We start from the raw sequence: 25,717 nt of genomic DNA, 5'->3' as shown, positions 1-25,717 counted from the left end.
TAACAATTTATCCATACTAGATAATTTTTGTTCAATAATGTTGCAAATTTAAAAGCAAACTACTTGACATGGGAACCAACTGTATATGACAGTGTGGACCTCAGTAGAATTTTTATCAAACAAAGCAGTAAGCTGTGCTGCCATAAAATATTTTCTTCCAATCTATTTATCATACAGGCAGGTGCAGACCAACCACCTATAATCTCACTTTGTTTCTGAAAAAAGGCAATCATGCAGCCCTATTCCTCCCTAGAAGTGAAGAAAATGATCAAAGGTCCAAAGATTGCCCCCAAAATATACTTTTATTATTTCTTACTTTTTCAAAAAAAACCTTCCCTTCTTGACACCAGTAATTTATATCATTTATTCATAAGTCACTCATAAATCTGTACAATCACTAATGTAAATTTACCATTCTAGAATGTGACAGTAACTGTAGTATCCCTGGAGTGACCCTGCCCCAGAAGTCCATCACTGTCTCTGAGGCCATTTCATGGGTGTCACTGCCAAATGTATGGTGCCAGGCTAGACTCTCACAGTACATGGTCCACAGCTGGAGAGAAATAGTGGGGAAATTTAATTAATTGTCAACTGGGACTCTTATATTTCTCTCACTGTATCCCACCTTAACCCCCACTTCCTATTGTTATTAATAACAGAAGAGAATTCTGACACAGCAAAATTTTTATATACATTGGTAAATACACATAATAATTCTAACTAATATGAATGAAAGTAAAGAGGTAAAAAAAACGAACTAAAGCTTAAGCATTCTGCAGTTCTTTTAAGGACGTGTTGTTGCTACCTAAAATTGCTTAAAACAAAAAACACCCATCTTCAACTTACCTGACATAAGATGAAGGCATGGAACAAGGAACTCATGTGTAATACTGAGGCCTAGAAAAAAAGGACCTTTTTAATAACAAACATGATCCATCATAGTCACATAAATATTTATATGCTAATAAGAGAAACAAACAGCCAAATATAATGCATTTAGATGTCAATGTATTATTATTATTATTATTATTATTATTATTATTATTATTATTATTGACACCTGCCTTGGACTGTTCAGCAAACCCAGTCATAATGACCAGAATGTGATCAGCAATATACTGACTGGCCTCTAGTGGGATAGGCTGACATATAATGGGCCCTGAACACTGGGTAATAGCAGTGTGGGTCAGAGAGCCCAGCAGGAGCCAGGACAGCAGGCGGATATGGGTGATACAGTCGATGAACTCCTTGGGTCTGCAATGCAATGGCAAATTATATTTCAGACATCTTAGGGATGCTTCTTCAAGATGTGAGGCATAACAGAACATTTTTAAGGTTATCAGTATTTTAAGGTTATCAATTATCAAAGTAAGTTGACAACACTTCCAAAAATGCATGTATCTATTGTCCCTGTAGCCCACTTTTAAGGTCTTGGTGGCCAATGAGTGAACAAATTTGGTTGTGGGGCTACTGTTAACTCTGAAAATGTGTAGAGTCTGGATAAATGTGTAGAGATGGCTACTCTAGAATCTTTATTTCAGTTCCATACCCTTGCTGCATAGCTGAAGGTGGGTGATACAGCCATGGCAGATAGCGATTGATTGCACGGTTGTCCCGACCATTGCCTCTTGTGAACTCCAGGGCTATGTACTGAGCTATCCCTGACTTGAGCTGGTTCCCCAGGGTGTCCTCATTCAAATTAAAGGAACTGCCTTTCATGTTGTTCTGAAAAGGGTATATTTAATTTACCTTCACTACAGCTGCATCCCAAAAAGGTACAATTTTATCAGCAAATCTTCACATAATTTATTTTTGAGATACACTATTGATAATATACACATGCACATTTTGAAATGTAACAATTTAATGAATAAAAACAATCATCATACGAATCAAAACCAATTTGTAATAAAGTGCATGCATAATGAAATGGTATTAATGATACACAAGACGAGTGATGTGTGTGCACGTGGTTGTTTGTGAATAACAACTCTAAATCCTACCTTGACCTTTGTAAGTGTATGAAGGTCAGCAATAAAGTCCACACACTCATTGAGATGCTGTTTCATACACTCGCTAGCACTGGTACTGACCACTGGGTGGGTCATTGGGTTAAAGGAATAGGTACAGTACTCCTCCGTCACTGTCCCTGGGGTGATGGTACCTCCAGCATCAATACACACAAACTGGAAAGGACAGAGAAATAAGTCTAGAGTCAGGCTTGCCAAATAATATACACAGTAACACATCTCTACACAAGTCAAGCAATTCTGGTATACACATTCTAGCTACGGTTCCTTTTTTTTCAGCAATAATTCTGTAGTTCATATAATAATTAACAATATATCCATGGATCGTGAGCACTGTAATGTTAGAAAATGTGCTTATTACTCTTATACTTAATATATCATTGTTATCTTGAATGAAAATCCCACTGTCAACATCCCCAAACAAAATATCAATATGAGAGTGGTAAATGACATACTGTACAAGCCAAACTATCAACCACACTTTTTCCAAAAAATTGAACTCTCTCTGAAATATGACACTAAAATTATGTTCACAGTTTCTATACATTAAGTGTGACCTGACAATTTTGTGCAGGTGTTACCTAAATTTTTTCTAAAAGTATTGAAACATTCTCTCTCTCTCTCTCTCTCTCTCTCTCTTTATATATAAAGTGCCTCACCTGCACCAGAAGTAAAAGATTACTATCTGGGACTGATGCTCTGAACTTCAGTGCCTGCACCAACTCAAACACAATAGTCCTGGCCAAGAACACCTTGTCTCTTTCCTGTAATACAAAAGATCACTTGATATCGTTTTCATATATCAGACAGAAGAAAAATGGAAAAAAGCAAGGCATTATGTTGACTAAGTAAGCACTTGGAAGTTAATATGATATTTTTAAAGTCTAGTAGCAAATATCAGGACATTATGAGTACCTTGATGAAGACTCTGTTGGCCAGGGAACATATATCTATCAGGTGTTGTAGTAACAGTTCACAATTCTGGATGGCAAAACTCAGTACTTTGGAGAAAGGCTCCAAGATACCCTGCAGGGAAAAGGGCAATATGGAACTTAATATAACATATCTTAACCACACACTCAAAACAGTATTACAGCATTTGACACAATAGCAAATATTAATCAAACTTAAAGGACAACTCAGTGGGTTAGATTAATGTATAGAAGCAGGTTCTATGTAAAACTTTGATCAGATTTGTGTTTTGGGAGATTGTTTATTATTATATGAATAAGTCTAGGTCACAAAAGTCCTGTTAAAACAACTAGAATAAAGAATTAGAAAACGAAAACTATTTATCATGATTTCGGAGCACAGCCAGAAGTACTTCCGGCTCAAGGTCACGACCTCGATTTTCCCACGCTTACGACCAATCACAGCAGGCTTCAGTCAGAATGAGATAGACGTCACGACTACACAGCGAAACTTGTCAGACATGTAAGTGCCGCCCGTCCATCTTTTAGGTACATGTACCGATCAAAAACAGAAAACGTAAAGCCCAAAACGCTCTTATACACGTAACCAACTTTGTATGAGCACAAATATTGTCATTTATTGTGAACAGGATAATATGATAATCAGACACACTTGAGACCTGTGAAGCGCATACTCACGTGTCGAGGAGTAGTTTCGCCATTGCCTCGTATGTGAGTCCTAACTCAGCTTTAAGTGTCCTCCACCGCCCCACCTCCCTCCCAACATACACAGTCTGAGTGCTTCTTCGTCTGTCTCTAATTTTCTTTCGTATCTTTCGAACTGGAGTGGCTATTTTCTTTCGCCCCCTTTTGTCGCTCTCCTGTTCAGACTTGACGCGCGTCTGAGCCATGTTTGCTGTTTTGGCGCCAAATAGTAACATCCGGGTCTCAGCCGTAGTACTTCATTCATAGTAAACCGCGAGACTTAGCGAGAAATTGCGCGTTCTGAAGCCGTACTGTGAGGTGGTAGCTGAGTATTTAAGACGAGTCGTCTTTTATTATTTAATGGAACTTAAAAACGGTATTAGGTAGCTTCATTTTCTGAACGGTTTTGGATAGGATATACCTTGGTCATTATGGGGAAATTGGTGAGTTTTCCAGGAAAATTCATTTTCGTGCTATTTTAAGGGTTTAACGCGCTGAGACTGTCTTTAAGGTTCTTGCCATTTAACTGTTGAAGTCTAATTTTTTCTATGCAGTCATTTCATTATGTGATTACCCATAAAACTTATCATAATCAAGTTACTGCATATAAAACATTAGATATGAGACTCCAATTCACCTTGCACATACCCACTTCTACTCTTTTGACAAGGATCTAGTTTCAGTACCTTATTAGAGGCCACACCAGGAATTTTCAACACAGAGGCCATAATCTTCATCACAGGAGCAATGTCACAGCCCACAGGCAGCTCTGGCAACAGCTTCCTGAAGTACCCCTCAAACTGGCCTAATATTCCTGGCCAGGTGGGCGAGGTGGTCTCCAGGGGTATGCACTCCATGTAGCTGGACAGGTTATTCAGAACCTGCATTAAGGTGTCTTGTGGGAGGGTCTTCTTGTTGTTCATTCCCTGAAAAAAAACAATTTATTTATTTATTCAGTGAGGAGGTTAAGCATAAAAATGGTGTGCATGTATATCAAGAATACCATATATCTACTGATGAAAAGAAATATATTCTTAATCCCATCCTTATGAAATTTACCTTTACTGGAGAGCAAAGTGCATAGCAACATGAAAATCACTGTTCCAAACTGTTATGAATATGTACAATTATATTCACACATAAGCCTACAGATCCAATAACCATAACATGTTCACTGTCACAAACTGGTTTAAAACCCCATTAATAAAGAATTAGATCAGTAGATATACCATACATATTCATACCTCTAATAAGTGCTGAAGAGCAGCATAGCAATTGAGTTCATTGAAGTCCATGAGAGCAGAAGCCAATGTCTTCATGAAGTCTGGCTCTGGAAATGAAGTCAAAAAGAGATATAATACCCCATTACAAACACAATATTTGTGAATGATGCATGAATAAATATGTTAAACATATTACTAACTGATATATATTTTTTAAAACATGGTGTCTTACATGTCCCTTTCACAAATTTTGAAACGAAAAATAATGGATGAAATCTTTTATCCACATGATAGTTTTTCACTGAAACAAATCCAAAATTGATAAAGCACATAGAACACAATTGATGAATTGATAATTATAAGACAGTTATTAGGTATTTAATAAAAAAAGTCAAGTTGCTTGCTAACCTTCAATTTTGCTCTGAAACAGTTGTGGAAAGATCCCATTGGGTGCCAGCTGGTGGAGAACACAGCGCAGAAACTGGCGCGCCACACTCACTGAACTGCCTGGAATCACCACTTTCCTACAATTATAAGAAAAGAACTTTGAAAAAACAATACCATTATTAGTTTATCTTTTAATATTTGGTAACTGCTTGTCTATTTTCATTGCAAACCTAACAACGAATACTCTTGTACCCTCTCTCCCTTTTCCTTTCTGTCAAAATGAATAAGAAGTACATACCAGTCATTCTGCCAAGGATAAGGGCTGTTGGCAGCGATTCTGAAAAATAGAAAGTATGGACTACTCAGCCAATTCAGCCAACCTTACATAGAGTATAGCTTATATTCCCTGACAATTCAAAAGATTTCTATTATGAATTTTTGATTGGATTAAAAATCTTTAAATTGTTCTTCATTTGGGAAGGTTCAAAATTTTCCCAAAAATCAACATCCATATTCCACTTCCATCTAGTTCCCTACCTAGTGACAGCCTGCAGCATGTCCAGCAGGTACGGAGCAGACATGGAGGGCTCTCTGTGGACAAAAGCCTCCATACACACAATACACAGGCTAATGGTGTCCTCATCATACTGCTCCAGGACAGCCTTGCACTCTGGACAGCGGTCAATGATTGGCTGCTCACCGCTTCCAAACCTGGACTGCTGGCTCTTCTGTTTGAGTTGCTGACTTTTGGATATGATGTCTGCTTTTCTTCGTCTTCTGCACACAGACGAAATTGTAATAATTATTATTTATTTTGATTAAAAGCTCATAAATGTATCAAAAAGAAAGCAATCACTCATCTTCTGCACACACACACAAAAATATTTTTTTTATTAAAACATCAAATATAAATGTATTATATACAAATCTATCACAAATATCGTTAAGATTTTTGACTTGACTGAAATGATCTAACTATTGAGCTCTGAAAATTTTCATCCTTAATTGAGCTAACAAAAAATGTCAAAGATTACAAAACAGCCTCATTCTTCTACCTCAACTTCTCTGGTTCGTGTTTCTCTGCCAGTTCTGGCATAATCTTCTGCAGTTCTATGGTGGCCAGTCCAGTCTTTCGTCCTCGTCTCTGGCGGTAATGGGGGGTCTGGCTTGGAGTGACCATGGCATCTGTTGATATGTCAGGAACAAGAACAGAATATCAGGGTTTGACACTATGATAAAATTAAAAAATACACATTAGCAGTTACAGAGAAATATCTCAAAATCATTCTAATAACACTCATTTACTTCTCAGTGCTCTCTTACCTTTTACTTCTACAGATTCAGTCTTGGTCACTTCTGGTTCAACAGTCATCTTTGCCTGTTCTTCAACTTTTTTACCCTCTTCTACTTCCTTCTTTATCTGCAGTACCACATCATCACCACCACCAGCAGCATCATCTTGTTCCTTCTCTTCATCCTTATCAGCTTGTTCTTTAGGCGTCTCCTCTTGACCCACCTCTATGTTTGGTACAGTGGCTTGAAAGGAGTCTTCCACAGTGACTTCAAATTTTGGAAGAGGCAGTATCACACTTTCCTCTATGGTGACAGCAGTGACTTCAAACACTGGGTGGGCAGGTTCCACAGTCTCCTCTGCCTTGGCTTTGAATGCTGGCAGGGTCGGTTTGAGGGGGACTGCTTGGGCAGACTCAAATGCTGGGACAACTGGCTTTGTGATCTCTTCATGTGTAATTTCTAATGTTGGTATAACTGGCTTGTCTGGTTTGATGAGGCTACTGTAAAAAGAAAATGACACCTCAATGACATGTAATTTATTCAAATTTCCAACATGAATGAGAGAAGACCTGTTTTTATAAAGATGAAGCCATCTTGATTATGATCACTAAAATTACAGTAATAATAATAATAATAATAATAATAATAATAATAATAATAATAATAATAATAATGATATCAACTGATTATATGTGTTTCAATAAAAACTTATGAAAATCCTCTTTGATCTCGTTGTTTCAAAACAATTCCACTAACAAGGTAAAGCTTGATTCTATGGAAATCTGTCAAATGATGCCCCCAAATCTTTTCACATCTACCTTACTATATGTAACAATAATGAAATATGAAGATAACCTGGATCTTCCATCTGGTCCTGCACCCTTGATGTTGTCCTTCTTATCAATCTCCACAGAGGCAGCAGGTTTGTCCTCGCTCTTTGACCTAGTAGCCAGTCCCAGGAGTTCTACAGGTATAGGGGGCTTGTGGCGGACAGGCTTGGCATGGGGTTTTCCTTCAGGTTTATCACCAACAACCTCTTCCTTAACACCAGCTCCTGCTGGGGGGATGTCTGGCTCTGCTGGGTGAATTTCTGGTGATTTCTCCCCTAAAAGATTAAGAGCAGGAATTCCATATGATCACTTCAATAAAAGTTACTTGTAAAATGTCATGGATTATGTCTGTTGATTGTGAATGATAACTGTGCATCATCACAGCAGTGGAGTTGTACTAGAACAAGTATGCCATCTAATGAAGCAAGATCAATTCAGATCCTAAAAACCAGGCATCGATTGTAAAGCTAGCTTAATTAAAGATAAACCTTTCATATAAAGGATATCAGGGTTTTAAAACAATTTCCACCTAATTTCATCCTGTATCAAACTGACAAAAACATAAAATACCTGTAGGCTGTAATTTACAAATAATACACATTCTTGGCAACAGATAACACAATGCCAAATTTACAATTGACTGTAGTCAGGTGGGGGAGGGGGGGAGAGAGAGAAAGAGAGAAAGGCAGAAAAACAAGTCCAGTCTATCTGTGGGATCTTAGTTCTCATAAAACCCAGTACCTTCAAACTCCTTGATCTGCTGAGCCATCTTTCTCTCCACATGAGATTCTGTCCCATAATGCAATGTTTTCTCCTCAACATCACTTCCTTCTGCTCCATCTTCATCCTGCTGAGCTGCCAGTCTTCTCTTCATCTCATCTTCCTTCACCTTCTGCATGATGTGCATCTCAAAACTCTGCTCTAGGGTCATCTATTTTAATCAAAAAGAAAAAAAAGCACTCCAATACAAGCACCACTCACCATTTCTTTTAATATATTTTTTTATATATAAATAATTCTACCAGTCTGAAATGTGCAAATATCTAACTGAGCTTTGTTTAAAAATACAATGAAGGCAGCCTCGATCTTTCCACATGTACATTGAAAGATGCATTACAAGAGGTGCGCGAGTGCTTAAAATTCTTCTATTTTTACATTACTATTGTATGAACATTATAAAACAAATATTTTTTCTTTTAATTTGCAACAATCAATATTAAAAAACTTCAAACTACAAAACTGCAAACATATATATTATTAATATCAAGGTCATGACCCACAAGCAGTTTAGTTCCAATTTGGAAAAAAAAACAGAAACAGCATGCCAGTGTACGGAATGTAAATATTATAGTTCAAACAGTTTACTCTTTTCAAATGAAAAAAAAAAATAAAAACCTTTCAATATACAAAATGCAAATCAAACTAAAACAAATCTTCAGAAACCCTCTACATTTCTGCAATACTCAAACCCTTACATCTTCAAAGATATGGAGATTTGATAGCTACTTGTACACATAAAACTATATGTAACTGGACTAATAATACTTTTTAACTTATAATGCTGTCTCAAAAATTGATATTTATTATAAGATGATGCAAGTAACTGTTAGTCTATCATAATTCACTAGTTTGAATAGGTTACTTTATTAGTTATTTTTTTCTAAATTCCATAATGCAGACAAGACATTTGTTTATGTACATATACCATTCAAAATAAACAGGATTCATCTGAGTTAAAAAGAAGCACAGTTTCATTTTTGCATTTCTTAAAGATTATAATATGCACATGATGGTATTAAAAGTATTGTCAGCAACTAACGAAAATAGAAATTGAAAAACAATGATCATAATAATAATAAGATTTGCAATACTGATATTAATTAAAACAAAAATACTCCTTTTTAATCTTCTCCTGATTTAAAGTTAAATGACCTCTTACAAAATAACACAAAATTATTACAGTTTTAATTATGAAAAAGATCTCATTTCATAATTTCCATTAATCCTGTAATTAGTGAAAAAAAATCAACTAAAAGAGAAGGTTAAATCATGCAAACTAACTCCACAAACCTCATCCTCGTTATCATCATCATCGTTATCATCACCAGCAGCATAACCAGCATCAGTAGCATCCGCAACATGCAGTTCAAAACGGCGCCCCCCTACCCCTTTGTTTCCTGACTTTGGAGACTTAAGCAAAGAACTTGCTTTTGGAGCTGGAAACTTCTCAGTGTCTTTCTTTTCTTGTGTCTCATCTGTTGTAAAGCTGTAGTCTGGCAGCTTCTTTCCAGTCTGTAAAATATTTACCCCCAAAATCAGACAGTTTCAATACAATCACTTAAAGTAAGAAAGCAAGGAAGAAAATCACTCTAAAAAGAACAGGGATGCCTGTTGAACATTAATACAAATCATAACCTTAACTTTCCAATTTTAAGGCACAATCATCCATATCTTACTTTTTGCAAATTTTAATGATCAAGCAAATATACACACAGTGGCATGTTCTTCAGTGAAATGACTTAGATACACAATATCAATAACAAACTATTGATCTGATGATCTCTAAATCATGTGACATACCACAGGTCCATCGCTGTCACTCTTAGGTGGTGTGTCAGGTGACTCCACTTCAGATGGGCTCTCCTCCAGGGGGGTGTTAATAGCTCCCCTCCTCCTGTGACCAAATGATATGGAGGCCATCCCCAGGGATGACTCCAGGGAGACTGTGGCCTCGGGGGAGGTTGGGCTCTGAGGAGGGGTATCAGTCTCCTCAATGTTCTCTAGTTCTACTGTAGAGACATTGCTGGCATCTGAAATTGCAATTCTTGAAATTAGTGAACTAAATTGAACAAAAAAGTCAAATGATAATTCTCATACAAAAACTGATGAAATTAAAAACTTGATTTTTTTAAAATTAATTTCCCAGCAAAAATTGAAGAAAACAAATTCAGTTTTCTTTCATATGAACACCACAAATAAACAAGGCAGCAAAGCTGTCAAATGTACAGACAAAAAACAGAAAATAAAGATGCAAAAAAGGTCATTTTGTCAATTTTGATGCAATAATAAATAATGCTTATAATAGCACTGTCAGTCAACACTGAATTTTACTCTTGCACAACAGGTAACATGGTCAATAACAGGAGCAGACCCAGAGATATTTTCTGACAGTATTACAAAGTATCTATGTTGATCCATCCTCCATTTTGATGGTCTTCCAACAGAAAAAAATAGATACCAGTCAATGTAAACTTAATAACCTGACTGTCTTCCGGAAGACCCAGAAGATGGTCTCAATCCACCCCTTCAATAAGGCTCTGTTCTCACAACTTTTAGATCGATCTATCACCGCGGGGAGTCTCACTAGATTACTGTCAGATAATCCCCCTTAAGTGTCCGTCCCCGCCTACTACAAGCTTTAAGGGGTAATTAAATCTCGTGTCCGCCCGGCTGACAGCTATTTAGCGTGAACCCCCAGGGAGTTAGGTCGATCCAATGTAGGTCGATCTAATCTATGAGAATGGGGTGTAAGATTACAGTTTCAGGACCATGAGAGTTCAAATTCACATTATGAAAGTCTCAATATTTGAAAAATGATGACAGTGCATAAAATAATATTACATAATGTTTAAAGACATAAAAAACAATACAACTGCTTATGTAGAAATACAGAAAATGTGCAGAGCCCCAGGTAGATGAGAGTTACAAATGCAAGTGTTTGAGAAAAAATTATAAAGGAAAACAACAAAACTAGAAAAGCACTTTGAGAGTGCAAACCTCTGCCAAGGCAGCAATTGTTGATTATTGATCTGGACCACCACCAAAAATTAATCATTGTCCTCTTTGGCCCACTTTCGACAGTTCCTGAAAATTTCTGCAAAATCGGTCCATAACTTTTTGTGTTATGTGGATGACAGACAAACAGGGGTGAAAATATAACCCCCTTGGCAGAGCTTGAGGTAAATATAATTCCAATGAAGATGCTATTCAAACTTTTAACCTTCCAGTTTGATATATATATATATATATATATATATATATATATATATATATATATATATATATATATATATATATATATATATATATATAAAACTTATTTGCAATAATAAACAAAATTTACCTGCATAATTATCACTGCTTCCTTATTATTAATCTAGCAGAGAGCTTTACCTTTGGGAGTTTACAGGGAAATATCAACAAGTGTGCTTTACGTAATCTCATTTAATGGCCTATTAAAGCAAATGACTTTATAACTCTCAAATTAATCTACTGATACCCAAGGGTAATTTACAGACTGACCCACTCAAAGGTCTTCAGGCCCATAAGTCACACCTTAAGCAAAGCACAAAACCATAATGCCCAAAATAGGAGACTACCAATCCTGATGCAGTAATACATTATGTTTAACTGCACAGTCAACATCAACTTATGCACAACAGGTAACACAGACGAAAGTAAAAGCATAAGGCTCCAGGCCCATCAGAGTTCAAGTTTATACTTAGAAAGTGCCAGAATGAGAAAAATGAAAATTTCACAAAAAATGCATAAATACAATAAACTTGATAATCAAATAGAGCTGGTTTTCTCATGAGCTGAAGGCCAATCCTAAAAATCGTACTTGTAAGTTTAAAATTATAATAAGTAGCACAGTTTTCTTTTCATAATGTTTGCAGTAGCAGTGCAAAAAGATTGTTGTCAATTTTGATGTAACATTACATAATAAATTAGAGAATAATTATCACCAATTTTTGTTTATTGACTATAAATAGGATGGACATGTAGAAAATATGATTACCATTTGGCTTCATGTCCATGGGAGCTCCGAGTCCCACAATGAATATGCCAAAAAGATAATGAATATTACACTAAAATGTATAACTTCCAGAAAAAGAAGCCAATTAGACTGCTTTTCTAACTCAGGCTGCATTTTAGTCCTGTGTTTCTTTTTTGAATGTTTGACAGTCATAAGTAACACGGTTTTCCCATAATGGTCATCAAGGCAGCAGCACCAAAAATTGTTTTTTCTTCTATTTTGATGCAACATTACATAATGCTTAACAGCATAATGACCATCGATTTTTGATAATAAAATATAAGTGTCATGGATTTTCACAAAATGTGACTAGCATGGGTCTTCAAGCCCATGGAGGTTCTAAGTCACACCTTGGAAATGCCAATATGTGAAAAATTAAATTTTCACAAAAAACTGTTTAATTGCCAGAAAAATTTACCAAACAGAATGTATTGCCTACTGAAGCTGTATTTTAGTCCCATGTTTCTTTCCTGTAAGTTTGAGAACAGTAAGTGACATGATTTTCCTTAAATGGTCATCATGGGAGCAGTGCCCAAAATAGGGGTTTCTTCAAATTTTGATGCAATATTACATAATGTTTTACAGCATAATGACCATCAATTTTTAATTATAAAATATTAGTATATATTAATATTAATAATAATATTAATATTAGGTTATTCAGAAAATGTAACTAGCAAAAGTCTTCAGGCCCATGGAACTTCAAAGTCACATATAGAAAATGCCAAAATGTAAACAAGACAGCACTGTTCTGAAATGGGCTTATTTCCATTTTTAACACTTTTTTAATATAAAACAAAATAAACAGTTTACTGCCATTTTTATATGACCAATGAAGAAAATTGATGAGATGGGAAAAGTATCAATTGAACAGTGTTAAATGTCCAACTTCCTCCATTCTGAGATTCTGAACATAGTGGATGAATGCATCTGACAAACTGCAATGATATGAGTTTATTTCCATTTTTGACACTTTATTACACAATACATGATCACAAGTTTACCATCATTTTTACAAAATCAACTAACAATGTTGTAAAGATGCAGAAAATGTGAAACAAACACTTTTACGTATCTTATTAATTCAATAATGAGACTGTTAACATGCCTAAGAATTGAATGTAAGGAAATGTGAAAAAACAGCAGAACTTCTAAAATAATGGACTGATTATGCTGATTTTCAAACTCAACCTGCGTTTTAGTAAGATTGGCCCCTCCTGTGAGTATAATGACAATTGGCCAATCTGTTTTTCTTATATTGTGTTATCAGTGTTGCATATATACTGAAAAAAGTGAAAAAACAGCATAAATTCCCTATAAGTGACCCGATCGTGCTGATTTTCGAACTTGACCTGCGTATTATGAATATTTATCAGTTCTGTAAGTTTCAAGCCAAAAGGTAAAATGGTTTTCCACTTATCGTGTTATCGGTGCTGCATATATGCTGAAAAAAGAGAAAAAATAGCATAAATTCACTAAAAATGACCCAATCACGCTGATTTTCGAACTTGACCTGCGTATTATGTATATTCATCAGTTCTGTAAGTTTCAAGCCAAAAGGTAAAATGGTTTTCCACTTATCGTGTTATCGGTGCTGCATATATGCTGAAAAAAGTGAAAAAACAGCATAAATTCCCTATAAGTGACCCGATCATGCTGATTTTCGAACTCGACCTGCGTATTATGAATATTCATCAGTTCTGTAAGTTTCAAGTCAAAAGGTAAAATGGTTTTCCACTTATCGTGTTATCGGTGCTGCATATATGCTGAAAAAAGTGAAAAAACAGCATAAATTCACTAAAAATGACCCAATCACGCTGATTTTCGAACTTGACCTGCGTATTATGTATATTCATCAGTTCTGTAAGTTTCAAGCCAAAAGGTAAAATGGTTTTCCACTTATCGTGTTATCGGTGCTGCATATATGCTGAAAAAAGTGAAAAAACAGCATAAATTCCCTATAAGTAACCCGATCATGCTGATTTTCGAACTCGACCTGCGTATTATGAATATTCATCAGTTCTGTAAGTTTCAAGTCAAAAGGTAAAATGGTTTTCCACTTATCGTGTTATCGGTGCTGCATATATGCTGAAAAAAGTGAAAAAACAGCATAAATTCCCTAAAAGTGACCCGATCATGCTGATTTTCGAACTTGACCTGCGTATTATGAATATTCATCAGTTCTGCAAGTTTCAAGTCAAAAGGTAAAATGGTTTTCCACTTATCGTGTTATCGGTAAAAGTGCACGGCGACGGCGACGACGGCGACGACAGACGCAGATGATGGCTATATGTACAGACACATCTGTGTCTGTACATAAAAAACACATTACCACGAAAAATTTTTTAAGAAATAAAACCCACTTCTAGTCAAGAGAGGGCTCATCATGGCTCCTCCTTCCTCCCCAGTCTTACACCTGTGCTGCTGAGCATACACCGTGTTGATTGCAAGCTGCACCAGGAACTCTATGATCTCTGCATTAGGACTGCTTTTGTTGTACGAGTACTGGGAAACAAGGAAATAAATGTCAATTAGTACTGCCGCATTGGGATTAATGTAATACAGTCAGTATACTACTTAAATTTATAAACCTTCTCATCTTGATGACAATAACAATGAGAAGATCCATTAATCAATCACCAACTGCATTAATCACTCAGTTATGATGATAGTTTCTTCATAACCATCAGCAGAGGACATCCATACATGACTCAAGGTGCACATATATCCTATCCTAATATAATCACATATCTGTCATAGGTCTGGTAGTCACTGGAACAGTTCTATTAAATCTACCTACCTTATACAATATAACCAGTAGAGCAGTGAGCCAAGCCTGTCTGGTATGGGGTTCTAGGTACCACAGGGTGTAATTTGGGGGCTGGTAGTCACTGGCATATCTCTGGGGAGAGGGAACATACTGCAGTAGTATCACAGCTACTGGCAGAATAGTGTTACCCAGCTCAAAGTTCCTGTCAAGGACCTGATAAAAACAGAAAATTATATTACAAGGATTATTTATAAAATTTTTTCTAGTCACTTCAAACAGTTTCAATGTATAAATTAGTACAGATTTATTTCTGCAAGTTGTTTGGTCACATGTTATTGAATATAATAATAATAATAATAATAATAATAATAATAATAATAATAATAGTAATAATAAATCTCAAATACCCAAAATACAAACACATTGTTAGATATTATCTTTAGGTTTGTTTTCAAAAGGAAACATTCGGTGCTTTAAATTTCAAGACAGTCAATCAGTTTTCCTTGTATCATTTAAAATATTGCACAAAATCTAGAATCCACTTACATGAGGCAGACCTGCTAGGAAAGCATTTACTGTCGCTGAACATCTAAAATGTTTGGAAAAAACAACAAGTTGAAATCATGAAAGATGGATGCAACATTGCAAATTTTGTAGATTTAGCACTGAAACAAAATTATTAAATATGTTTTTAAATACTGCTATTCAAGAGTCATGAATGTAATTTATAACACTTAAATCTAGTCAAATATATTTTACAGTGTTAACTCAATATAAATTGACTGAAACTGAATAGTGAAATTCTCCTTAATCTTTTACCTTAGTTTATATGGTGGCACACTGAAAGCCTTCTCACTCTGGTTGTAGCCAAGAAGTACATTGAGATGTCGGAGAACAATGTCCTACAAACACAAGTGTATACAATTTCTCCTTTACCTCACAAACAACAAAAGGATCTACAGCACTAACATCAAAATTATTTTCGATTTGCAAAAACTGCCATAAAAACACAAAGAAAAGTTCAAAATCCTGTACTTACTTGAAAATACAAATATCATTATAAATATGCAATATTAAATTGATCAGAGTTACCTGGTATTTGCTCTCTTCTTTGTCACTGCTTACTATATCTTGATCACTATTCATCATGAACTGAAATGTTTTCATAATGAAATGTGTTAGATCAGGAAACATACATATCAGACAGGTCTTACACAAGAAGAAACGTGCAAAACTAATAAAAACTAAAATTAAATAATTTTTTAAAAGGATTATGACAACAAGTTGGAAAGAAATAATAAATAGAATTAACATTGTAAGGAAAGCTGCAAAAGTGCAGTTATTGTAAAATACAGAAATTAATCCAAAACTCTGGAAACAATGATTTTTTCTTCAACATGTTGATAAATTGTAATACTATATAAACTATATCACCTGAGTAACATACATTTTACAAGCAATAACTTTTGACTGATAAACATAGCTAAAACATCAAAGTATTTAAAACAAGTAGATTATTTAGGCATGTCATTAATGATAATCAATGGTAAAGAATGCCTGGAGTTTTCCACCCTGTAAACAATGAGCTTTCAATGAGCAATTATTTCCAATTTACCTTCATCAGGAGAGCAGTAACCTTATGAACCGTCTCCCTGTCCACCCCCTCCAGGTCCATTGCCTTCTGTAGCAGAGCAGAGAAATTACTCTGCTGGTCAGTGAACTCTCTAAGGTACCCACCGACCCCTAGATAAAGGGAAAATTGTGCCAATAACACCATTTCACGTTAGTGTTATATAGAAAATTTAATATATTCATCACAAAGAAACAACCTTGCCTAGAATTACTATTTTAAATGTTAATAATGATGCAATGTTATTCTGATTAATGTTTCTCTGGTCAAAATTCTTTTGTTACATTTCATGTCAAGCATAGCCAAACTATACAAGGCCCGAGATCTGATGCACACCAACTTATCTATTTTCAAATCTCCACATATGCTCAGAATAAGTAAACATGTGGACATTTTAAAACTAAAAATGCTGGTTCAGATCACATCAGATCAGAATTTCAGGCCAACTGTTTTTACAAATAATTCTAACCAAATGCTGAATGGGCTTACACAGCATCTTACACTGAAAAGTAAAATGCAGTGCTGTGCAGTGGACTTTAATTAGTTAATTTGGTTAATTAGTTAGCCCAGATTAATATTCCATCATGCCAGTCAATTTAGTAAACGTAATTGCGTTAACCGCCATAAATTATATTTCATGTTATTCAGAGAAAAAATTAGTAGGTAATCTAAATGCTCGAAAAAAAATATGATATTAATTGATCAGACTAGATAAAATTAGACTAGATTAGATGTATCTCTCTATACTTAATTAATAATTTCAAAGTGACTACATTATTTATTGACTAATATCATCTAGTAGCATTAAAAGCAACTGTATTGGTATCAAGAGATCAGCATGAGTTACTATAGGTAAGCAAACAATACCTGAGAGCATATAGCTTCCAAATATACTGAGCCCAGAGCGTGTTCCTCTACGGCCAAACTGGGGAGCCGACTGCTGCCTAATGCAGGGTTTCTCTACGTTAATGGAGAGGTGGGAAGACTGCTGTTAGTAATCCAGTGAATATTTCTAATCAGTGATGTTCTCAGTGTATGGTACATAATTTTGTGGCAAACTTGAGTGAAAATTGTGTGATTAAAAGCAGAACATTCCTGGTTGTGATGGGTAAGTTTGCTCTTGAAGAGATAGAAGAAATATAAGCAAACAGAGTGCAAAGGTTCACAGGTTTTAAATAATCTTGCTACAAGAGAATCAAAATCAGATAGCCATAAAGGTTTATTATATGTATCATCAGCGCAGTGATGGCCATGCTGTCATAAAGTTACGATACTGCCTGGCTTTCCCTATAGTGATATAAGCATAATTAAAAGCCTGTTTCACAGAAGACTTTTTTTTTCTGCCAAGTAGAAACAGCTATACAAAGTTTAACTTTTTAATTTGAGTCTTTCACAACTGAAAATTTAAGCAGGCTCATACGGACCCCACCTTTGAATTTCATTTCTCCTGTGAAACAGGTCACAATACCATAAACAGAGACAGATCTAACTATATGGGGTGGAAGTCTGTCCATTGGAGATCAAATCACACAGGCATCTTGCATTATATTGTCTATCAGATGATCCAGAGGATTGTTTACACCTGCCCCTGTTATGGTGATCATTTATATGCCTGCCATAGCAAGTTGTTATTATAGAAATGCCTTCCTTGCTGGCATGCAACTTAAAATTACGACTAGCATACAATTATAGTGGTAATATATAGCATGGTATTATGTCTTCCATGACAATAACAACAAGATAAAATCCCCAATGCTTGGCACTTGGTTTTATAATTGGTATACTGTTATAAGTGTTATGACTTTATGGTACATGTTATATGACTGACATTGTTATAACTATGTTATATTCAAAATAACAATTTAAAAGCTTGGGAAGGAAGACTAGCATCTGGCTTCAAGTTAGCTTCTGTAAATTGGAACACACTAGGCTGGAATAAAAGCTTCTTAGTACTAAGTTCTTAAAAAATACAATAACAAACCAACAGCTTTAAATTATAGTTGGTATGAAACAAAGTAACATTCTGTTAATGCAAAGTCTGACTTCTCGACAACTTATGAAAGATGGGGGGGGTTATGGGGGTTATGAAGCTCAAATCAATTTTTTTTTTTTGCTTAACAATTCAAACAATACACACTTGAACATTAAACATTAGAAAATAAAGCCAAACTGCAAGAACCTTCTGATTTTAGAACAAAATGTTATGTAAACAAGGCAGCAAAGCTGTCAAATGTACAGACAAAAAACAGGAAATAACTATGCACAAAATAGGCTACTGTCAATTCTGATGCAAAAATACATTATGTTAAACTGCAAATTCAACATCAAATTTTAATTATCCTCAACAATTAATACCAATGTAATTAAAATATGTGACAAGTTTACATTTTGAAAATGTATAACTTCCAGAAAAAGAAGTTCCTTAGACTGCTTTTCCAACTCAGACTGCATTTTAGTCCTGTATTTCTTTTTTGAAAGTTTGGCAATCATAAGTAACATGGTTTTCCCATAATGGTCATCATGGCAGCAGCACCCAAAATTGTGTTTTCTTCTATTTTGATGCCATATTACATAATGGTTAACAGAATAATGACCGTCAATTTTTAATAATAAAATATACGTATCATGGATTTTCAGAAAATGTGACTAGCATGGGTCTTCAAGCCCGTGGAACTTCAAAGTCACACCTTGAAAATGCCAATATGTGAAAAATTAAATTTTCACAAAATAACTGTTTAACTGGCAGCAAGAATTACCAAACAGACTGTATTTCCTACTGAAGCTGTATTTTAGTCCCATGTTACTTTCCTGTAAGTTTGAGAACAGTAAATGACATGGTTTTTCTTAAATGGTCATCATGGGAGCAGTGCCCAAAATAGTTTTTTTTTTTTTCAAATTTTGATGCAATATTACATAATGTTTAACAGCATAATGACCATCAACTTTAATAATAAAATATTAATATTATGGATATTCAGAAAATGTGACTAGCAAAGGTCTTCAGGCCCATGGAACTTCAAAGTCACACCTTAAAAATGCCAAAATGTAAACAAGACTGCACTGTTCTGAAATGGGTTTATTTCCATTTTTAACAATTTTTAACATAAAACAAAATTAACAGTTTTCTGCCGTTTTTATATGATAAACTAAGAAAATTGATGAGATGGGAAAAATATCAACAGAGCAGTGTTAAATGTCCAATCTCTTCCATTCTGAGATTCTGAACATAGTGAATGATTGAATCTGACAAACTGCAATGATATGAGTTTATTTCCATTTTTGAAACTTTATTACACAATACACGATAACAAGTTTACCATCATTTTTACATAATCAACTAATAATGTTGTAAAATTGCAGGAAATGCCAAACAAACACTTTTACGTATCTTATTAGTTCAATAATGAAACTGTTTACAAACCTAAGAATTAAATCTGAGGAAATGTGAGAAAACTGCATTTCTTTAAAATAATGGCCCGATTATGCTGATTTTTGAACTCAACCTGCGTTTTAGCAGGAATGACCACTCCTGTGAGTTTAATGACAATTGGCCTATCTGTTTTTTCTTATATTGTGTTTACAGTGTTGCATTTATGCTGAAAAGTGAAAAAAAAAAAGCATAACTACTAAAATAGTGGCCCGATCATGCCGATTTTCGAACTTGACCTGCATTTTATGAATATTCATCAGCTCTGTAAATATACAGCCAAAAAGTAAAACTGCCTTCCACTTATCGTGTTTACAATGAAAGTGCATGGCGCCGGGGACAGCAACAGTGACGGCAACGACGGCGACGACAGACGCAGGTGATGGCAATATGTACAGACACATCTGTACATATAAACTGTACTGTTTGAGAACAGTAAGTGACATGGTTTTTCTTAAATGGTCATCATGGGAGCAGTGCCCAAAATAGGTTTTTTTCAAATTTTGATGCAATATTACATAATGTTTAACAGCATAATGATCATCAATTTTTAACAATAAAATATTAGTATCATGGACAAATAGTAAACGTGACTAACAAAGGTTTTTAGGCCGATGGAACTTCAAAGTCACACCTTAAAAATGCCAAAATGTAAACAAGACTGCACTGTTCTGAAATGGGTTTATTTCCATTTTTAACACTTTTTTAACATAAAACAAAATTAATAGGTTACTGCCATTTTTATAAGATCAACTAAGAAAATTGATGAGATGGGAAAAATATCAATAGAACAGTGTTAAATGTCCAATTTCTTCCATTCTGAGATTCTGAACATAGTGAATGATTGAATCCGACAAACTGCAATGATATGAGTTTATTTCCATTTTTGACACTTTATTACACAATACACGATAACAAGTTTACCATCATTTTTACATAATCAACTAACAATGTTGTAAAGATGCAGGAAATGTCAAACAAACACTTTTACGTATCTTATTACTTAAATAATAAGGCTATTAACATGCCTAAGAATTAAATCTGAGGAAATCTGAGGAAATGTGAAAAAACAGCATAACTTCTAAAATAATGCCCCGATTATGCTGATTTTCGAACTCAACCTGCGTTTTAGTAAACACGATAAGTGGAGGGCAGTTTTACTTTTTGGCATAATATTTACAGAGCTGATGAATATTCATAAAACGCAGGTCAAGTTCGAAAATCAGCATGATCGGGCCATTATTGTATAAGTTATGCTGTTTTTTCACTTTTCAGCAAATATGCAACCCTGTAAACATTTTGTGCATAGTTACTTCCTGTTTTTTGTCTGTACATTTGACAGCTTTGCTGCCTTGTCTTATATTGTGTTTACAGTGTTGCATATATGCTGAACAATGAAAAAAACACATAACTACTAAAATAGTGGCCCGATCATGCTGATTTTCGAACTTGACCTGCGTTTTAGTAAGATTGATTACTCCTGTGAGTTTCATGACAACAGGCCTAACGGTTTTCCTTAAAATGTGTTTACAAGGTTGCATATATGCTGAAAAGTGAAAAAACAGCATAACTTCTACAATAATGGCCCGATCATGCTGATTTTCGAACTTGACCTGCGTTTTATGAATATTCATCAGCTCTGTAAATATAAAGCCAAAAAGTAAAACTGCCTTCCACTTATCGTGTTTACAAGGAAAGTGCACGGCGACGGCATCGGCATCGGCATCGCCATCGGCGACGGCGACGACAGACGCAGGTGATGGCAATATGTACAGACACATCTGTGTCTGTACATAAAAATGGTGAAATTATGTGAGTCCCAAATAATCAGTGTTTATAATAAGTGTGTGCTTGAACTGTACTGATGGCTTGCTAAACCTTGTGACAATATGTGAAATTATAAATAATATATACAATGGTTCTCAAAAATAAACTTAAGTGCTGAAAATAATTTTGCAAGTGAATAAATGGTGGAATGAAATGGTGACAGTTACTTAACAAAATCCTAAATTGTACAATTTGGACAGATCCTGTAATATCAGCAGAGACAGAGTAAGTTATGACATTGAAGGGACTGTCATATGTACATCTATTTGAAATTTTTTCAAAAGAAATGGTTATCTGAATTGAAAACTTAAAAATAAGAGAAAGTTCCAAGTTATCACATACATTCCAAAACCTATTAAATGATATCACAACTTGCTGTGTCTTTAACTGCAATTCATTCTTAAAAGATGTGAAGACAGGATAGAGAAAACAAAGCCGCAGAGGTAGCACCCAAACCATCACTGCAATAAGAAGCCAAGGAGTTAGTCGATCACCACCGCAAGAGCAAGCAAGCACAAATATTCTTTTATATATTATGAGTGTAACCAAGCTTCCACGGCAAAGTAGCATTTTACCAGCCGATTGGTCTGGGTGGGACTCTGTTTGAGAGGGAGGGGTGGATTCTGCGGGTTGATGGTGAGACAGCCACCACCGCTGCATGTACATCAACACTTTCCACTTCGGGAGGACTGAAAACAACAAAAACCCAAAACCTCCACTCAGAAATACACAACGTACATGTACATGTATGAACCATAACATCTATACACAACATGTCACTTTGACTCATATATTTCAATGGTATTAGTTGTGCTATATGCATGTTATGATCGAGGATGAATCTGGGATTTAATACTACATACATATATTTAAATTTGTTTTATATAGAGTGTGTGACTGCGGAGGGGTTTAATTCATTAGAGTTAAATTCAATTGAGGGTGAATTAAGCCCAGCAGGTTTGTTCACAACAAGCAAGTTTTCCTTGTGTACATGTTATGTAAGCAGCATGTTTTCCTTTTGTACATTTTATAAAGTATGAAAATTATAAAAATGATTTTAAAATTCCTGTAAAAGAACGTCATTTCTCAGTCATAAATTTTTATAAAGACGCCGATTACATGTGACAAATGACACCAAAGTCCAATGCTATACTACAAATTAAATTATATTCTGAATCAGTTAAAGGTATCCTGATAATGTCCCCCGAGTCATACAGGTATTTTTCCCTTAAAAATGTTTAAACCCCTCAAATAAAAGTTTACCTGGAGTGTGTATGATGTCAATATTTCTTTGTGAACCTTAGAACCTCTCAGCGGCCAAGTCTGGGAATCTCACGATTTCACACAAGAAATAAATTTTAACAAGGCCCCCCCCAAAAAAAAGAAATCTGTGGCCATTTTCTTCATTCTCTTATAATGAAATGAAATGAAAATAGATCATTCTAAACTGTGCAGTGTATGTCTTGTGAAATGTCAGAAAGACGAATAGATGTCTAAACTAGAGGATCAGAGAGGCGATACCGCCTCCGGATATTGTACCACCAGCTGGAGTAAGCGCATTCGTATAGACCCCCCCCCCCAAAAAAAAGGGACACCATCACCAGTATTGTGCTTGACAAGCTCTATAAAATGCAATCAACAAGAGTTCTCAAAATATGCCAAAAAATATGAATAAAAATGGTACAATCAAGCAGATTTTCGAACTGACCTGCATTTTCCTACCATTGATCACTCCTGTGATTCTTTAGACAAAAGGCCTATTGGTTTTCCTTAAAATGTGTTGTCAGTGGTGCATATATGCTGACAAAAGAGAAAACCTAGGGGCAACACCGGGCACATCTCTGCTAGTTTTGAAGATATGAGGAGCAAGAAAATATGCAAAGCTCAGTTCATGGTGAAAAAGTAGGTCAAAGTCAATTTCAACATCATAGTATATGAATTTCTATTCAAGTTCAATAGTAACCATAGGCATTTTTTTTCAAGTTTCGCAGATATAAAGGCCAGAAAACATGCAAAAAGCAGTTCATCATAAAAATTAGGTCAAGGGTCAATTTCAAGGTCACAGTTAGATTGCCAGTGTATTACTTCCTATTCAAGTTCAATAGTAACTATGGACCTTTCTCTGCCAGTTTTGGAGATAAAAGGGAATGGAAATTTGCAAAGTTCAGTTCATGGTAAAAAGTAGGTCAAAGGTTAATTTTAAGGTCACAGTGAATTGCCAGTATATGACTTCCTACTCAAGTTCAACAGTAGCTATGGGCGTATCTTTGCCAGTTTTGAAAGTATAAGCATTAAAAAAGTTGCAAAGTTCAGTTTATGGTGAAAAGTAGGTCAAAGGTCAATTTCAAGGTCACAGATAAATTGCCAGTATGTGACTTCCTATTCAACTTCAATAGTAACTATAGACCTATCTCTGCCAGTTTTGGAAATAAAAGGGAACCAAAATTTGCAAAGTTCAATTCATGATGAAATTTAGGTCAAAGGTCAATTTAAAGGTCACTCCTAGATTGCAAGTATATGACTTCCTATTCAAGTTCAATAGTAACTATGGACCTATCTCTGCCAGTTTTGGAGATAAAAGGGAACAAAATTTTGCAAAGTTCAGTTCATGGTGAAAAGTAGGTCAGAGGTCAATTTAAAGGTCACAGTAAGATTGCCAGTACGTATATGACTTCCTACTCAAGTTCAACAGTAGCTATGGGCGTATCTTTGCCAGTTTAAGAGATATAAGGGCTAGAATATTTGTAAAGTTCAGTTCATGGTGTAAAGTAGGTCAGAGGTCAATTTCAGGATCACAGTTAGATTGCCAGTATATGACTTCCTATTCAAGTTCAACAGTAACTATGGGCATATCTTTGCCAGTTTTGGAGATATAAAAATCAGAAAACTTGCTAAGTGCAGTTCACCATAAAAAGTAGGTCAAAGGTCAATTTCAAGTCAGTTAGATTACAAGTATATGACTTCCTATTCAAGTTCAATAGTAACTATGGGCATATCTCTGCTAATTTTGTAGTATTTCACATTTTATTTTCACCACTAAATATTGGATGTTGAACTGTCGATATAGTACAATGCGTAAGCCGTATCGAAAACAAAAAACGGACACCACCTTCAGTGTTGTGCTTGACAAGCTCTACAAAATGAAAAAAACAAGAGGTCTCTGGCATTAACAGTTCCAGAATTTGAGAGAGTTTTCAGTTTTGGCATCTAATGGCCGCTACGCCCGTGAAAATGCACCGATTGACCCCAAAATCACGAAGATGAAAGAAGACCCTAAGGGTAACACCTGTCCATAATATTATAAGTTAGATCTGTGAAGTTTCTGAAAATCGGCATAAAATAATAATTTTTTTGCAAAAAAATCCCATTTTTAGAAAATTTTGGCCCGTTTGACCTTGAAATAAAGGTCAAAGGTCAAATCCAAGGGCATATTTGAAATCTCCACATATGACTTTCGGTCAGCCATCTGTAGAAATTTTTCACATAATTCCTTCAGTATGGGAGATATTTAGCATTGAATTTTCAAAAATTTTGACAAGGGTGCGTTATAACGAGTGCCATGCCCAGGCCAATGCACCGACTGAGACAAAAAACCCAGGGGGTTCAAGTTGAGATTATATGTGACCAAAATCCAAGAGATGGGGACACAGGTCCTTGCGGTCTAGGAGGAGAAGCGGTAACGGTGACTTGTATCCCACGCCATCCTGCGGAGCCGCAGGAGCCGCATGAGCCGGCGGAACAGCAGGAGCCGCAGGAGCCGCAGGAGCCGCAGGAGCCGGCGGAGCTGTACGAGACGGGTCGGGACTAAAACCATGAGTACCGCCAGCGTACACGCTGGTGGTACTAATGATTCCCGAGACATTTAAAA

General features: G+C 35.4%; 1 protein-coding gene across 8 annotated transcripts in view; it reads right to left on the bottom strand.

The window, feature by feature from the left end:
• Positions 1–25,717, bottom strand: part of LOC106153350 (protein unc-79 homolog) — a 43,119-nt gene that overhangs the window by 2,425 nt on the left and 14,977 nt on the right. For 3 of the 8 annotated variants that reach the window (XM_087003317.1, XM_087003316.1, XM_087003318.1), the window contains 26 exons: positions 22,425–22,538; positions 17,463–17,555; positions 16,581–16,708; positions 16,058–16,117; positions 15,785–15,867; positions 15,512–15,554; positions 14,996–15,178; positions 14,559–14,700; positions 9,960–10,189; positions 9,450–9,671; positions 8,121–8,310; positions 7,405–7,654; positions 6,581–7,049; positions 6,312–6,460; positions 5,794–6,033; positions 5,555–5,593; positions 5,278–5,393; positions 4,891–4,976; positions 4,333–4,572; positions 2,946–3,056; positions 2,690–2,794; positions 2,004–2,186; positions 1,550–1,725; positions 1,065–1,254; positions 847–897; positions 413–553 (listed from right to left, as the gene is read on the bottom strand). In XM_087003317.1, coding sequence (XP_086859443.1) covers positions 413–553; positions 847–897; positions 1,065–1,254; positions 1,550–1,725; positions 2,004–2,186; positions 2,690–2,794; positions 2,946–3,056; positions 4,333–4,572; positions 4,891–4,976; positions 5,278–5,393; positions 5,555–5,593; positions 5,794–6,033; positions 6,312–6,460; positions 6,581–7,049; positions 7,405–7,654; positions 8,121–8,310; positions 9,450–9,671; positions 9,960–10,189; positions 14,559–14,700; positions 14,996–15,178; positions 15,512–15,554; positions 15,785–15,867; positions 16,058–16,117; positions 16,581–16,708; positions 17,463–17,555; positions 22,425–22,538 — 4,034 coding nt within the window. The remainder of the gene's footprint in view (positions 1–412; positions 554–846; positions 898–1,064; positions 1,255–1,549; positions 1,726–2,003; positions 2,187–2,689; positions 2,795–2,945; positions 3,057–4,332; positions 4,573–4,890; positions 4,977–5,277; positions 5,394–5,554; positions 5,594–5,793; positions 6,034–6,311; positions 6,461–6,580; positions 7,050–7,404; positions 7,655–8,120; positions 8,311–9,449; positions 9,672–9,959; positions 10,190–14,558; positions 14,701–14,995; positions 15,179–15,511; positions 15,555–15,784; positions 15,868–16,057; positions 16,118–16,580; positions 16,709–17,462; positions 17,556–22,424; positions 22,539–25,717) is intronic. The other 5 variants (XM_087003321.1, XM_087003322.1, XM_087003320.1 and 2 more) reach the window with 4 other exon arrangements.

The sequence above is a fragment of the Lingula anatina genome, chromosome 2 (genome assembly GCF_051362555.1).
Source record: "Lingula anatina isolate TDL-2025a chromosome 2, LinAna3.0, whole genome shotgun sequence".
In the NCBI taxonomy this organism is placed as follows: Eukaryota; Metazoa; Brachiopoda; class Lingulata; order Lingulida; family Lingulidae; genus Lingula; species Lingula anatina.
The sequence above is the reverse complement of the archived record's forward strand: the minus strand, read 5'-3'. Positions and strand labels throughout refer to the sequence as shown.